Source organism: Benincasa hispida, chromosome 3 (assembly GCF_027475165.1).
Source record: "Benincasa hispida cultivar pf3 chromosome 3, pf3_genome.v1.1, whole genome shotgun sequence".
In the NCBI taxonomy this organism is placed as follows: domain Eukaryota; kingdom Viridiplantae; phylum Streptophyta; class Magnoliopsida; order Cucurbitales; family Cucurbitaceae; genus Benincasa; species Benincasa hispida.
The window spans coordinates 62,762,667-62,779,116 of record NC_143480.1 but is presented as its reverse complement, the minus strand read 5'-3'; the positions used below and the strand labels follow the sequence as shown (position 1 = coordinate 62,779,116).

General features: G+C 32.6%; 1 protein-coding gene across 1 annotated transcript; it reads right to left on the bottom strand.

The window, feature by feature from the left end:
* Positions 1 to 2,570: 2,570 nt before the first annotated feature.
* Positions 2,571 to 3,941, bottom strand: LOC120072908 (uncharacterized). Its single transcript, XM_090312497.1, has 2 exons — positions 3,676 to 3,941; positions 2,571 to 3,340 (listed from the first exon to the last, which is right to left on the bottom strand). The coding sequence occupies exons 1-2, from the start codon at positions 3,823 to 3,825 to the stop codon at positions 2,699 to 2,701; spliced, it is 792 nt and encodes a 263-aa protein (XP_090168623.1). The 5' UTR covers positions 3,826 to 3,941; the 3' UTR covers positions 2,571 to 2,698.
* Between the last annotated feature and the right edge of the window lie 12,509 nt (positions 3,942 to 16,450).

Below are 16,450 nucleotides of genomic sequence, written 5' to 3'. Positions count from 1 at the left end.
TGAACGACTGCAGGTGATAGGTCCCATGTAAGAGTCGCTTGCGGAGGACGCTCTAGATGCGAATTTCTTAGATGCCATTGATTCGCTTGAATGTTGAGAGAGAAATGAGAGGTAGAGAGGTCCCACTAAACGTGCCAATTTTTTCCCGCGAGATTTCTAGACAAACTTGTTTCGTAGAGTTGAACTTGAGTTTGTTGGTGTAGATGTTGATTTGATGCATTGTGGTTCGATCTCTAACACTTGATCCCCTGATTCTCTCTCAATTAAATGTGTGTGCTTAACTCGAAGAAGTGAAGCGCATGACGTTCTTGAAGTCAAAATCTTGGAAGAGTCTTTGTGTCTTTAGGAGACTTTGTCTTCAAGGAAGTGTGCAGCTTCAAGAGTTTAAGAGTCTTCTTATTGTTAGTGAATTCTCTCTGGGCTCTCTGGAATGTAGAATTGTTGACCTCTACAAATGAAGAGCACTCCTCGATTTATAGAGTTCTCTAGTGGGCCTCATGGGCTTGGGTTTGGTTAGTCCTTGGGTCTGATTAGTTGAACTTGGGCTTGGTTGGTCCATGGGTCTATCCTTTGGGCCCAATTAGTTGGATTTGGGCTTGATTTCACATTTGGGTCAAATTCAGCCCATTTTTGGGCTTAGTTGAACTTTAACCCAAATAATAATATCAAACTGGGTCAAATTAATCTTATCTGATTCAACAGTCATGATGAAACCACGTGGCGTTATCAGAGTTTGTCTTCACTTACAGTTTGGGACACATGTCAACTGCTAATTGGTCCCAAATTTGATGATTTGGAATTTCGTCATGCATGACATGGAAATTTGTGATTGGTCCAAAATTTCTCATTCAACAGGATCTAATTAACAAATTAAGTCTCTAAATCTTCAATTTTGACTTTTTCTAAAGGTTGAAACCTAACTATTGCAGTGAACTCTATTACAACGGTTACTAAAAATGTTACAATTTAAATGTTGCAATACTATATTCGTAGCAACTTGTAAATATGACTTTAGCAAACCGTTCAATTAAATAGGTATATATATCACCAAAAGTTAAGAAACGTTATAAAAAAAATATTGCAGTACATATAAATGGCATCGGTTTAATTATGTATTGCTAAAAATCGCTGCCATTGTAAAAACCTTTGCAGTATTTGTCAATCTGTTGCAAAAAACTTGTTGCTAAACCTGTTTTCTTGTAGTGTTATATCAAACATAGGAACTAAATTCTAAATTTTAAAATCCCGTGGACTAACTTTTAACTTTATCTAAATCATAACTTCTTTTATAACTTGTAAAAAATTTAGTATGCTCTTTTATAACTTCAAACTTCTTGTTACGCTCATTAAATTATTCATGTTATTATTGTTTAATAGCCTTTTTTTTTTTTTCTTGTTTGATCTTGTAATGTTTGCGTTAAAACAAAGTTATTTTTTTTAAAACTGAACCCTTTTATAATTTTTTTTTTTTTAACATCTTTTCTTCCTATTTTGTTTAAACAGATTTTGTTTGCAAAGCCTCCAAAATTGTACTTCATGTATTTGAAAAGTTTTTTTTTAAAAAAATTAATATGTCATTTCAAAGCTTTCTAAGCTCTTTTAAAACAACTTTAACTGTTTTCTTAAAAAAATAAATAAAATAAAATAAAAGTCTCCTACCATGGAATCTAGAAAATTTGAGAATCTGATTTTCTATAATTCTTGAGACGAGGGATCATATATTTGGGAATCCGAAATATGATCTCAAGAAAAAATGAATTTAATTTTTTTTTTAGAAAAAAAATTCTCTTTGTTAAAAGGCTATTTCTATGACGGATTTGAGAAAATTGTAATATTTTCTCATATTCTCGAGGTGAGGGATTATTCCTCAATTACATCGTATCCTCATTGATGAAAGTTTATTCCACTTATCTTACAAGATCATTACTTCCAAAACACTTTGAGTAATGAGAGACAAGATAAGACATTTGTTTTTAAACATTCTTTTTCTCAAATCAATTTATTTAAGGAATAAAGCAATTCAAGATTTCAAATTTGACCATTGTTTTCTAAATAGGTATTGTGGGGTGCTAACATCTTTCTCATACACAAACACTCTCGAACTCAACTATAGTTCTTGCAGACCATTTTTTTATGTTTTTTAATTAAAAATTACTTATTTTATTTTGGTATCCAATCACACCATTAAAATGACTGGTGACGACTCTTTTTTTATTTTCTCTTAAATTGACCCTTTCGAGAACGTCGGTCGCTCCGCATCGTCTCGGGCACGTGGTGACACCCGGAGTGTGAGAGTGGCAAATGGATGGAATCATTAAAAAATGTTGGAAGAAGAGAGAGTTGGAGTGAGTTGGGGTGAGTTATGGTACGTTGGTAAAATATACCAACTCAACTCAGCTAACTCATGTTGGTGAGTCAAACACCCCAAAGAGAAAATATACATGTTCTCATTCCTCCTTTCTTTCACCTTATCTCTCTTCTCTCCCTAAACTCTAAACCCTAAATAGAACTGTACATTCTTTGAGTTTAGTTATTAGAGTTTTCAATATATGTATATTTAATTGGTGAAATGTTGTGAAACATTGTGACCCATTTATAGTTGTGTATTCACAAAAGATTTACAAAAGATTCTCATGAAAATTAAGAAAAGATGTAACAAGAGTATAGTTACAAACATACTCCATACTAAATGTCTCATTTAGTTATTATTCCCCACTTTCCCTATCTTTAAATGGATGGGAAACTTGGCCACTTTTTTCCCCTTAACCCCATCTTCATTCCAAGCCATCTCAAGTTCTTCAATCACTTCATTACTCAAAAGCTCCACTCCTAAATCCTTGGCTGTTTGATATGATGACCAAGACCTTAAATATATCAAATAGTCTTTAAATTCCATCTCTTTCTCCGCTGCAAACTTCGTCGTCGGCCCCTCTTCATCCACCGCCTCAAATGGGAAGTCAATCGTTTTATACTCTTCATCCACCAATCGGCGTGGCGCCTCCCAATACGGTCCAAAATTTGTTGTGTAGATGCGGCGGAGGATGGTGTCGATGGCATTGTTGACCTCGGGCAATGAGTAGCACCAAGCGGCAATGATGCCGTGAGGTTTCTTCAAGACCCATCGGACGTTTCGGTAGAAAGATGGGAGGTCGAACCAATGGAGGGCCTGTGCCACAGTGACTAAGTCCACAGTCCCCGGTGGTGCCACCATTTTCTCGACTTCCACGACGGACATTGTCGACGGGGTGTGGCGGTAATGAATGTTGGGAAGTTTGGCTGCAAAGTCGAGCTGTTTTGGGCTCGTATCAGTGGCGATCACAGTTGTGTAGTGTGCTGCAAGCTGGAGACGGTAGAAAATTTTGTGAAGTTGCACAAGTGCTAAAATTATGTGCAAAATCAAATTTTATGTAAGCCACATATTTGTATTAAAAAAAGGTGTGCTATGGAATGATCTTAAAATATGAAAATAAAATAAAGTAATTTTAACCATTTCAAAATCATACACAAATAAAGACATACCACTTGAAAATCCATGGATATGACACATGAAACTAATCTATGCATTACCATGAACGCTTCACTCGTTTGATGAATGGTGGAGATACTATCTTTAATTTCTCTCTCGTACATCCAAAGAAGACATATCCAATAATAATATGGGAAGGAAAAACTTACAGAGTAAGCAGCTTGGCCGGTGCCGGTGCCGACGTCCCAAACGAAGTCGTGGGCGGGCGTTTTCGAAGCGATGTATTCAAACAATTTGGGTGGATAATTGGGTCTTCCTTCTGCATATTGCTTGGCTTGTTTAATGAACAGCTTCGCCATTTCTTCTCTATAAAGTTCTCTGTTTCTGTCTGTTTGTGTGATTGAGTGTAAGATTGGTCGACCATGGCAGCCAAATTTATAGGAAGAAGGCGAATGGCTATTGCGTAGCACAGCCGTGGAGGAATTTGATTGCGGATTAGGACTTTGTATATTTCTTTTTCTCAAAACACTAGCTGTTCTTATTTGACTATTCTAATATTTTTCTTCTTTTTTTCTTCTTTTTTTCTTGGAGAGATTTCATATCACCTTCCACCTAATTTCTTTCTCAGCTCCTTTTTTTTTTTTATAAATTTAAAAATTCCATCTTATCACTGATAGCAGAACACTTTAACCAAAAAAAATGGTGTGGAAATAAATTGTCATAAGGGTATTTTGGTAAGATAAAAATTTAAAAAAATGGTGAAAATTCATTAATAAAAATAAAAATTATTTGAGAAATTTTTAAAAATATACCGTAAAGTTGAGTTCATGGAACACAATTTCTCGTGGTAGTTTTGAAACAAGTTTAAAGTTGAAATAAAACTTATGAAAATTAAGGAATATTATTAATGGTGATAGCTATTTTCATATAATTTAACATTAAAAAAATCATATATAAAACTTTGGGAGAGAATCTCTTATCCGTTCACGTGCTTACTTGAGGACAAAGACAATGTGAAAAAGAAGTTCAATTTTATTTTTTCTTTTGTTTGTTTGAGGTCACTTTCTATAGGCTCACGTGTATACGTCTTTTTTAAAAAATTAAAAATAAATAGTAAAATAATTAATTAAATTATTATTGATAAAAGAAATAATATTACATAAGATGCTAATTCTTTTTAAGGAAAAAAAAAAGCTCACATATCTAGTAAGATATTGTTTGATTATTTCATTGAATAGAAAATTATATATTTTCCATGTAGATGTTTATAATCAATGCCCAAGTATGAATTTTCTTCTCGATGAAGTTTGTTAAAAGTTAATTGATAGGGAAAGTCAATTTTGAATAATAAGTTCGAAACGTTGTCCTAGGGTGTTTTGGGCTAGTATTTGGTGGGCAGAGGTGGTATTCCGCACCACTCCTTATGTGCTTGGTTAGTTGTGAGGGACAGATTAGGTACAAGAGATTGGTTAAGGAGATGGGGCGTGTTGTCAGAGGGGGGTGTCTTCTGTGTGTGGGAGGTTTAGAGTCTCGGGATCATCTTTTTTTCGAGTGTGGTTATGGAAGAGAGGTGTGGTCTGGTGTGTTGCGACAGTTAGGTTCGTCGCATCGGGTGGCTGGTTGGGATGTCGAGTTGAGTTGGTTGGGTCGAGTGGGGTCGGGTAAAGGGGTGCGTAGTAAGTTGTTCCGTCTATTCTGGTGTGCTTCCATATACTACATCTGGTAGGAACGTAATCAATGACTGCATGGGGGTTGTCCGAGGTGGGTGTCTGCCTTGTTTCACCTTATGGTCTCTATGGTTCGTGCTCGTGTTGCTTCCTAGCGGGTTGATCTTCTTAGTCTTATTTAGCATGTTACAGTTGCTTTTCTTCTTTTTGAACTTGTTGTTGCTCTTTTTTGTTGTTGTCCCTAGTTGTGAGGTTTTGGTCTCTCTTCTCTAGTTTTCTCCCTGGTGTTTGGGGTTTTTTTTAGCATCTTACGTTTATGTTTGATTATGTTCAGGTTTTATCTTCTTGGCTTTGTTTGCTTTTGTTGCTATGTCTTTGCTTGTGCTTTGTTGCGTTGATGTCTTGATCCTGGGCTGTGGGATCCTCCTTATTGTTGTATAATAATATCATCTATTCTAAAAAAAAATAATAAGTTCGGAAATAAAAAAGAGCAAGGACAGTTTGAAATGCTTTTAAGTGAAAGAAAATGTTAAGAGGTATTTCGACATTGACATAGGTTGGATTGCAAAAACTAACTCGGTGTACATAAATAAAGAGGAATAAGAACACTTCATTGATTGAATAAAATGTCATGAATTACAATGCAATAATTATTACCAATAATTTGGGGCTTCGTTCAATTTTAATTATATATATTAAGTAAATTATTAAAGAAAAATTAATACATGAAAAAACTTGGTTTTGTTTTAAAAAGAATTATTACTTAATCAAGGTGAGCTTAGTTCAATCACAATTTGCATGACTTAGACCTTCCTCTCTAAAGATTGAAGGTTTGGTTCTTCATCCCCGTAGTTGTTGTACTAATAAAAAAGAATTATTACTTAATTTAAATATTGTTTACCAATGCATTTAAATCCAAATTTATATAAATGTTACATTACAAATCTTGTCTCTCGACTTTCAAATTAATATCTACTAGTTCTCTAAACTTTCAATTTTGTGTCCAATATTTTAGGGTCTCTTTAGATTTATTAGAGAAAAATATGTGTTCTTTAAAAAAAAATCATTTTTATTTAAACCCTTTTGATAAAAAGAAAAAAAAAACTATTTAAAAGTTTTGAAAATTATTTTGAGTGGTTGTCAAACATTTCAATTTTTCCGTAATTGCTTACTTTCGAAATTAAACACTTGAAAAGTTAATTTGTACACACCCTTCTTTAAGTATTGGACAATAATTATAAGAATCAATAATTAAATTATACATACGGTGAACTATTCAATAAGAATCACTAAGATCTTGTTTGGAGCGTTGAGTTGGTTATTATAATCTATAGTTATTATAACATATAGTTATTATAATATATGGTTACTATAGACTATCAAAGTCGGCCATCGGATGTAATCATTGAAGCTAATTGAATGTGCTTGTTGTCGAAATTGAGTGTTGGATGTGGTATACATTGGAGTTAACCGCCAAAGTGATCGTTAAAGTTGGTCGTCGGTGGGATGGAGTTATTGGAAACCTTAGAAAGAGAGAGAATTGGTTATTATTATAATAATGGAGTTGTAAATAGTTTTACGGTAGCAAAATGATGGTTAAAATATCTCTAACTCTCCATTATTTTAACACGTAATCCAAACGCTACGTGGATTATTATAACTCACTCAATCCACTCTAAGTTAGGACCAAACACACCCTAGGTAAATTATATATTCACTATTTGTATGCAATACCTTTTTCTAACTTACTTAACATGTTTGGCCATTACCGAAGAATTTGATTTTTAATTGTCCCAGTAGTTTATAAATAGTTTCTAAATGGTCTTCAAATAAAGTTAACTATTTAGTTGATACAATAGAAAATGATGTTAATTCCTAAAATATTATCGAAATCTGGCCGAAACTATATTATCTAGATTTGTCTTAAGACCAAGAGTGGAGGTAGAAAAGGAAGAAATACGGGAGGAATAATTTTTCAACTTGACTTCGAACGTTTTATGTTTCTCAATGAAAATAATGAGTTTAGTCTCTAGCTTTTAAATTTGTATCTAAAAAGTCTCTTTGTTTTAAATGTGTCTAATAGGTCAATGAAAATTTGATTTTATGGCTATTATATCACTAAACTTTAAAACCTATCTAATAGATTACCAAACTTTGAAAATATCTAATAAATCTTTAAGCTTTTACTTTTGTGATAATAATATATTTTAAATCTTTAAAAATTAATTGATATACACAAGTGCAGAAATATAATTGAATTTTATGTTTAATAGTACCATAAATTCTCAAAATTTTGTGTCTAGTATATTCTTCAATTTTAAAAATGTCTAATAGGTTAAATGTGAAAATTGAAAGACATATCAAACACAAAATTAAAAATCTATAAGAAACTTGTAATTTAACAATTATGGGAAAGGAATATCCATCAACCTTTAAGATAGTAATTTGTGTGTTATCCACTTCGCTATAGTTGAATTGACATTAATGACAACCATTTGCCATAAGGACTACATGCACATTTCCTTCTCAATTATGTTAATCAGGTAATTAAAAAGGATGGGGGATAAAATCACATTGATGGGACAGGGTACCACTTTAATTACACACCTTTCACTCATGAGAATTACGTCAATAAAATTTTGCTCATGTTTACTTTCTTGTAACTGTAATCAATCAATGATAATAAGAAATGTTGGCTCATTTAATTACTTTTGTTGTTGTTTGCTAATATTATGTTATAGTAATCAACTGTGAGCTCCAAAATAAAATTTATAATCCTCATCCATAATTTGGTTGCGGAATTGAGGATACCCATTCCAATTATGTTTGAAAGTTACATGAGACACATTAGTCTTTTTTGTGAACATTTTAAATATTTTTCAGATTTTATCGTCAAATTTCTTCAATTACCATTCCAACAGTTAAAATTGATAACGACAATCGTGACCTAAATGATCGTATATCTTTTTTGATAAGATTATAAATATCGTTTACTATTTTGTCCAACGATCACGACAATAATATAGTTTTATGTTTTTGTATCTTTTTCATATGGAGTATTTATATCAATAACTGTAATTTTTTTAAAAAAAAAAAATTGTTAATTTTTTTAATGTATTTATAGGAAGATTATGTATTCTTCTTTTGGGCTCCCTTGCATTTACAACACAATGAAGGCTAAAATATTATAAAAATAACAAAACTTAAAATTAATTGTAAATATAGTAAAATTTTCCTTCAAACACATAGGAAATGTTCAAAAAGGTCTTTGACGGCACACAAAATAATGGAGGCATGAAATTACTGATTTCAATGATAGACAATGATAGTTGTCATCTACTAGATAGTGATATAAGTCTATCATTAATTCTATTTACTTTATTTGTTTGAGGTTTATGTTTAGTGATAAACTTATTATTTTTTTCTTTTTTTTTTTACATGTACCCACCTTGATAATTTGAGGTCAGAAATATAACCAAAACCTATAGTATGTTGATAGACCCTTGGCATGTGCAAGTGTCATCCTCTATACTACGTGTCGAGTAGTATAGTAAAATAATTGTGAAACCAAGTATCGTCCTCTATGAATTAACAATTTGGTTCTACTAGCTATCAAGAAACTATCTTAATCTTATTTAGAAATTTGTAAAATGATGGCGGTTTTGTAAACATAAAAATTAAGGGACCAGTAAACAATTGATTGGGAGACTTCACTAGCTAAAAACTTCTTATTACTACAAAAATGGGCTTTAATGTCGGTTTAAAATTGACATTATAGGGGTATAATGTCAGTTAAAAAACGATCTCGAAAACCGTATTATAAAAAGTCTTTAATATCGATTGTCTTTAATGTCAGTTTTAAACCGACATTATAGATTACCAAGATTTCAATGCCAGTTATCTTCAATGTCAGTTTTCGACTCCCATTTTGACTTAAACTCTGGTGATTTCAGCAGATTTGTTAAACAATGATGCAATAGATAATTAGGGCGGAACAAGTTTTCATTTGGGTGTATGAACCATGCCCCCCATTTTTAAAACAAGCCAATGGCCAACCTAACCATTTGGTGAATTAAGATGTTAATGAATTAATTTTGAGAAAAAATAAGAATAGTATTTTCAAACCAAATTCAGTTTCTTCAAGTTCCAAATATCACAAACATCACAAAGTACTAACAAGTAACAACTATTACAAAACCTCACAAGTTCTTTCTTAAACTTCATTAAAGCCAACAATAATCATTAAAAGCGGTGGTTTTATTTTGCTCGTAGCATTTTATAAATTTTGCAAGAACTAAAAGTGGTTTTGGAGAAATTTCAAAATCACACTAAACCAAACTAATTTGTTTTCCATTTCAGTTCATCAGATCCAACCCCATTACATTTTGGACTGTCCTACAAAGTTATCTACCTAAATCTTCATGTAAATCCAATTTTTGTCTCCTAAAATTTTGAACACAAAATGAAAAGAAAAACGCATTTCCTCAATGAGATTATCAGATTCAGAGCTGGCCTATTGAAAGGATAACTTTGCTTCATTCAATTGAAAAGGGATTTAAAGTCATATAGCCACTGAATCTCACCCAAAACGACCTGAAATCTCGTTGGTTGGCGTCCAAACTCATTTAATCCTACATATTTGGAGCCATTAGAAAGTGGGTATTTCAAATCCGATGTCGAAATTCAAAGAGTAAATTTCGAAACCCACTGAATAGGAGAAAACGCTAGTGTTGGTATGCCTTGGTTCGTGGGTAGTTGCTTCACGGTTGTCAAAGGTAACGACATCATGGGATGGTCTTTGTGAACCCGTTCTTGGTTTTAGGTTTTGTCAGATGTGAAGATGGTTGCCTGTACTGCTCGCGTTGTCAGAGAAGCACCATAGTTGTCGCTCACTGGTGGTTGATGTACTGCCGCCAGTCATTGCAGGTCGTGGGTGTGTCAATCGGGCTGGAGCAACACGCAAAAGGAAGGTTTTGGTGGGGGTAACGTGAGACGAGGAGAGGGAGAGAGAGGGAGGAAGAGAGAGAGGGAAAAAGGGGAGTGAGTGGGAGACTTTCTTTTCTAAAAAAGCAAAATCTAAATTAAAAAAGAAATAAATTTGAGAGGCAAATGAAAATGAGGGTGGTGGGAAGCAAAAATTCAAGATTAAAACATTATCTTAGGATTCAAAAATTAAGGTCACCTACAATGTCGGTTTTAAATCTACATTATAGGTATGCCTATAATGTCAGTTTAAAACCGACATTAAAGATCCGTATTTTTTTTTAAGAAACCGACATTATACATCCATTTTTAGTTTTTTCAATTGATATTAAAGCCTAGATTTCTTGTAATATTAGGGTATCAACTTCATTCAACAAGTTTGTGCAATCAAAGAGCTTCCATTCAATAAATTCATACAGTTACATAAGCCTAGAAGTATTTTTTCTAGAGTACCTCTTTCGAGTTCAACTTTTTCTAACATCTAAATGTGGACTCTAGTTTCATGCAATCGAACTATTTAAACAAAACATTAAGACCCTTTGTTCTTGACCTCTAGTATTTTCCTATCACTCTCACGAACAATCCAATGCTAGCTTAACTTGCTAATTCCAGTTTTAAATCCTCTCTCTCATGCAAAATTAAAAACCTAAATTCAATAAAATGATGATAAAACATTCAATTAGTAAATGCAAACATGATAAAAAAAAAAGTATATACATTTAATTAGTTAAATTATTTAGAACAATCCACAAACATTGTTCAAATCAATCTAACCCTAGAACTGCAAATAGACTAACCACTCATAATATTCAAAACAACCAACATAATCATTTTATACATAAATCTGTAGGGGAAATACAAGAGAGAATAGAGAATTAGTTGTTGATCTCTATCTATCATCGGCATCGCATCAACACCTTCTTCATGATCCCACTGTTGGGGTTGCCTAAATCTTGTAGGGTTCTATAGTTTGTAATTGTATTGTACAAATTTTTTATTTATTTAATAAAATATGAGATATTTTATTTGACATTTAGTAGCATTAAATCCACAAACCAATAAACTAAAATCCAAGGTTATCATCCGTAGCTTAAACATGTATGTAGAGACATACAGGTGGATCATGTTTAAGTGATAACCTAAATGGTTTGTAGTAGGTGGATAAGGTTGGATACCTTATCCTGGTGATACTACGAGTGCGGCTTGCATTGTTGATGTTACCCATTTCCTCTAGAAGTCTTTTTTCCAAGTTACCTCTTTCGAGCTCAACATTTTCTAAGACCTAATTGTGGACCCTACTTTCATGCAATCAAACTATTTAAACACAACATTAAGACCCTTCGTTCTTAACCTCTAGCATTTTCTTGTCACCCTCACAAACAATCCAATGCTAGTTTAACTTGCTACTTTCAGTTTTGAATCCTCTCTCTTATGCAAAATTAAAAACCTAAATTCAATAAAATGATGATAAAACATTCCATTAGTAAATGCAAACATGATAAAAAAAAAAATAAAAATAAAAAAGGAATATGCATTTACTTAGTTAAATTATTTAGAATAATCCACAAAATCAATCTAACCCTAGAACTGCAAATAAACTAACCACTCATCATATTCAAAACAACCAACATAATCATTTTATATATAAATCTATAGGAGAAATACAAGAGAGAATAGAGAATTAGTCGCTGATCTCTATCCATCGTCGACATCGCATCAACACCTTCTTCATGATCCAACTGTTGAGATTGCTTAAATCTCGTAGGGTCCTGTAGTTTATAATTATATTGTAAAAATATTTTATTTGACATTTAGTAGAATTAAAACCACAAACCAATAAACTAACATCCAAGGTTATCAACCGTAGCTTAAACATGTATGTAGAGACATACCAATAGATCATGTTTAAGTGATAACCTAAATGGTTTGTAGTAGATGGATAAGGTCGGATACCTTATCCTAGTGACACTACAAGTACAGCTCGCATTATAGATGTTACAATTGTTGTAAAGTACTACAAATGATCTGATATTGATCATTCATGTGGAGACATGTGAGCGGGGGTATTCTATACGAAGAAGTTTGTATAAGACTGGATTATGAAATGACTAGTCTCATTATATAACGTCGTTCATAATTGAGACTTACATTTCACTTGACCTGAATCTTGAATGAGTTGCGAACTTCTGCCTATGAAGGCAGTCATTTGATTTCTATGGGTGAGAGTGACCAGATTGCCGACTCCATTTTGGGGTTTCGTCTGATTGGGGAGCTAGTAACACAGCTACATAAGACAGAATTCACTCATTCCCTAACGTCGGGGTAAGTAGATAAATTGCCCTCTTAAAGGCTGATTCCAGGGCTTGAACATTTAACGTCACACCCTCTCCTATCCCGAGAGAGGTTTGGTCATAGTTGGACTATGACTTATTGTTCATTAGATAGATTAGTGGTACTTAAGAAGTTAGATGTAACTACAGGGGTAAAACGGTAATTGTAACCTAGTTATACTTACGAGCAATTTGTGAAGGGTCATCACACTATTGATTGGTTATATCCAATTGACACAAAAATATATTTGTAGTGCAAAGAGTGCAGTTGTCGGTTTTTAGTGGAGTGTCCGCAGTTAATGGATGTTGAATAATTTAATTAAAGGGGTTTAATTAATTATTCATGTACCATTGGAGTTTCAAGTTACATGTCCATAAGATCCCTTCTGTAGCTCAAAAGGGATTTATGAAAATCTATTTTGGATTAATTTGAATTGTTCAAATTAAATGAGAGAATTAATTATATGTGATATAATTATTATATATAAAGTTTATTTGTGAGGAAATAAATATTTGAATATGATTCAAATATTAATTATGTGAATTGGATTCATATAATTAATTTAATATAAATCGGATTTATATTAAATATCATGTATTAATGAGAGAATTAAAAACTATAGGTTATACTGTATTTGAAACAATATAAAAACTATAGATTATGTGTTATATGTGATATAACATATGATTTAATATATATTATATGATAAGTTAGTTATTATATAAATATATATTAAATTTTATTATATTGATTTAATATTAAAATTTGAATTTAACTCCTTCCCCCTCTTTTCTCTTTTTTTCATACGTGATAGAGAAGTTAAGGGATAGAGTGGTATTGCTTGATCTTCTTAACAGAAGAATTAAGAAAACGATTAGGGTTCTCTCTGATTTTTTCCCTATCTCATTTCCCTCTCAAATCACAATCTCTCCCTCTCTCAAAATTCCAAGAGCTCACACAACTTCTTAAATTCTCATCCTAGAGAAAACAAAGGAAATTTTCATGGTGATGGCCATTTGGAGATTGATAGTGTTTTGTTCGTGACAATCTGGAGAAGGGAATTTTCATGAAGAAATTTGTTCTTCAAAGTTAAGGGTTTCTTGAAACCCTATATCTTTTTCTCTTTTCTTGTTCAATTGGTTGTAAATTTTAATTGAATTGCATAATTGTTTACTATAAATTGGTATTCTGTAAAATTGAAATTGTGATCAATCTTCACGTTTCCGCTCAAGACCTTCATAGGTTCCTTCACCAACTTTATTCAATCCCAACATCATGCTTTGAAACTATGAGTAGCCGCCTCTCAGCCTCTTTGGAAAAGCGCTAATTGAAATCCTCTCGATCTCCCCTCCAAAATGACAAATGACTAATTATCTAGCTAAAAACACTACCGTGGGTGTCGCTTTAAAAAAACACTCACTTGAAGTAACCGCAGTGCCACACTGCTACAAAATTTTCCAGCCTTGAGTTAACGTGCCAAGCATGGCGCCATGCGTGCCACAGCATTTGTCCATACCTTTTTCACTCATTTTCTTGTCCTAAGTCAAACTTTGACTTTCTTAAGGAGTATTTCTATTTTTTTTTTTTTTTCTCTAGTTAGCTTGTTTCGATCCAAACGCTTAATTTTGAGGTGTTTTTCAACCATGATAGAAGTATATACAAGTATTACTGATACTGTAACGCCCCACATTTTTTTTTTTAAAAAAGTTAATTTTAGTCGATTAAAATTTAATTTTGAATTTCATCTTGGTTAAGTAATTTCGATTAAGTTGGATTAGATCCTGATAAAAGTATATAGAAGTATATCATTAATAGAATTATAAGTATATGACAGATACATCTTTTTATTTATAGACTTTGATATACTATATATGATTGTTTATGTCTGATAGAACCTGACAGATGTATATAGAAGTTTATAACTGATTTTTTTTTTTTTTTGTTATTTTAACTCTATCAACTTCTATCACCAATAGACATCAAGTAACAAATAAAAATCAATCAACAATGGAAGTGATAGAATAAAGAAGTATATTAATGATAGACTTCTATCACTATCTATCAGTGATAGATTTTTATCACAACTATATCACTGATATCATAAGTGATAAACTTTTATCACTTTCTATCAGTGACTATCACTATGCTGATAGACCCTTGTAGAAGTATATAGAAGTATCACTGATAGAATTTTAAGTATATGACTAATATTTTAAATAAGTATGTCACTAATAAATCTGATAAAAGTAGAGGTGTACAAGGGTCAAATTTTCTTTAAAACTGACCAACCCGATCCGGGTTCGATTTTATATCTACATAACCCAAACCGATCTTGTTCAGATCTAGATAAGGTTGTCGATCTCACACTTCCCCTCCCAGATTACCCATCTCATCTAGAAAGAGGTGTGAATGCTAAGCATCACCTCCCCTGATGACATTTAGCATCCAACTAACCAATTCAACCTATACATGAACCTAAATAGTTACACAATGATCATTTTAGTACATTTAATTTCCATTCGACATATTCCATTTCACTACATTCCAAACACATTTCATAGCTTGCCCACCTCCTATTATATACAAACCATCGACAAAGTTTATGTATTACAAATACACTTTTTATTACTATACAACCAAATATCTACTTTTGTCCCACGTTCCCAAAACTGAAATACATATGGTTCTTGATACACAAACTATTTACAACAGGACTTCAAAACATGTAGACCTATAATGTAGTAAGAGACCCTCGACTTGTGGCAGCGGACAACTCTGCTTGAATCTAGAACTTTATCGCTACCTGGGGGAGCATAAAACATTCAAAAGAATGAGTTAAAACCCAGTGAGTGGTAATTTAATATGAACATAAGTTTTCTCTTTCTAAATCATCAATAAAGTTGGTCAAATCATTCAGTAAATCGTTGAAAAAGTATAAAAGATTTAATAACATCTCAAACTCGTGCTAGTAAAATAGTGGCATGATCATATCTCATAGAAAGCACATTATAAAGCATTTAAGAATTATAAGAAATTCACACCAACTCTGTACCCAAATACTCATTTACAACGGCAGGTTACTCTGGACAAGGAATGCCCACCCCCTCCTCCTCCTCCCCCCCGTGTAAACCAAATAACAGGGTCATACGTGCATGTAGAGCTACCTCATGGCTAAAAATAGATACACATTAAAGCCCAAGTTACTCTGGACTTCCTGGTATACTCTGGCCAAATCTAGCCCCGATAGCCCCCTAATAGCTTGGATGGTGCTATATCCACAGGTTCCTCTGGACTTCCTGGTATACTCTGGCCACGTCTGACCCCGATAGCCCCTTGATTACCTGAAGGTGCTACTGAAAAACAGTCAAGTAGCATGGGAAACTAATCATCTCTCTGGTACAAGAATTAGTAGTTTTAAATCACTTTCACAAACCAATCCACATCATTTATTCCACTATCAAGAGGTTTTCTTACAAAACCATACAAGTCACAATGTAAAATCAAGTTCCAGACTACATTTTCATAAATCTAGCTCATATCAAATAATTAGGAATTCATAAATCAAGATTCAATCTTTTTTTTTAAAATAATAATCAAGTAAAATAGATAATGTCATCACATTTCACAAATCATAGCATACAATCATACATATATATTTTTCATATCAAAATAATATAAAATAAACCACTCACAGTCACGAATACAAGTTCCTTGGCTTATAAGCCTTCTCAATCTCAACTGAAACAAATCCCAGGATTACTATACTCCAAGGTTTGACGGAGTGTAGGCGGCATGCACCGGACATCTTAGCTGCAATGTTTTGGTCTAGTTCATTTTATGTATTTTTTAATTTATTATTAATTAATTAAATTAACATAATAGTTATACTAATTTAATCGATTAATTTTTCATTAGGATGCCAAAATCGGTCCAATTTTGTTGTTTAAATTAATTAAATTATGCATTGGATGGATGTTTAAATCAATATTTGGATTCATATTAC

Coding starts and splice junctions, on each gene's coding strand:
- LOC120072908 (XM_090312497.1), bottom strand. CDS start 3,825: ATGGCGAAGCTGTTCATTAAACAAGCCAAGCAATATGCAGAAGGAAGA. Junction 3,341..3,675: donor CCGGCCAAGCTGCTTACTCT/GTAAGTTTTTCC, acceptor TACCGTCTCCAG/CTTGCAGCACACTACACAAC.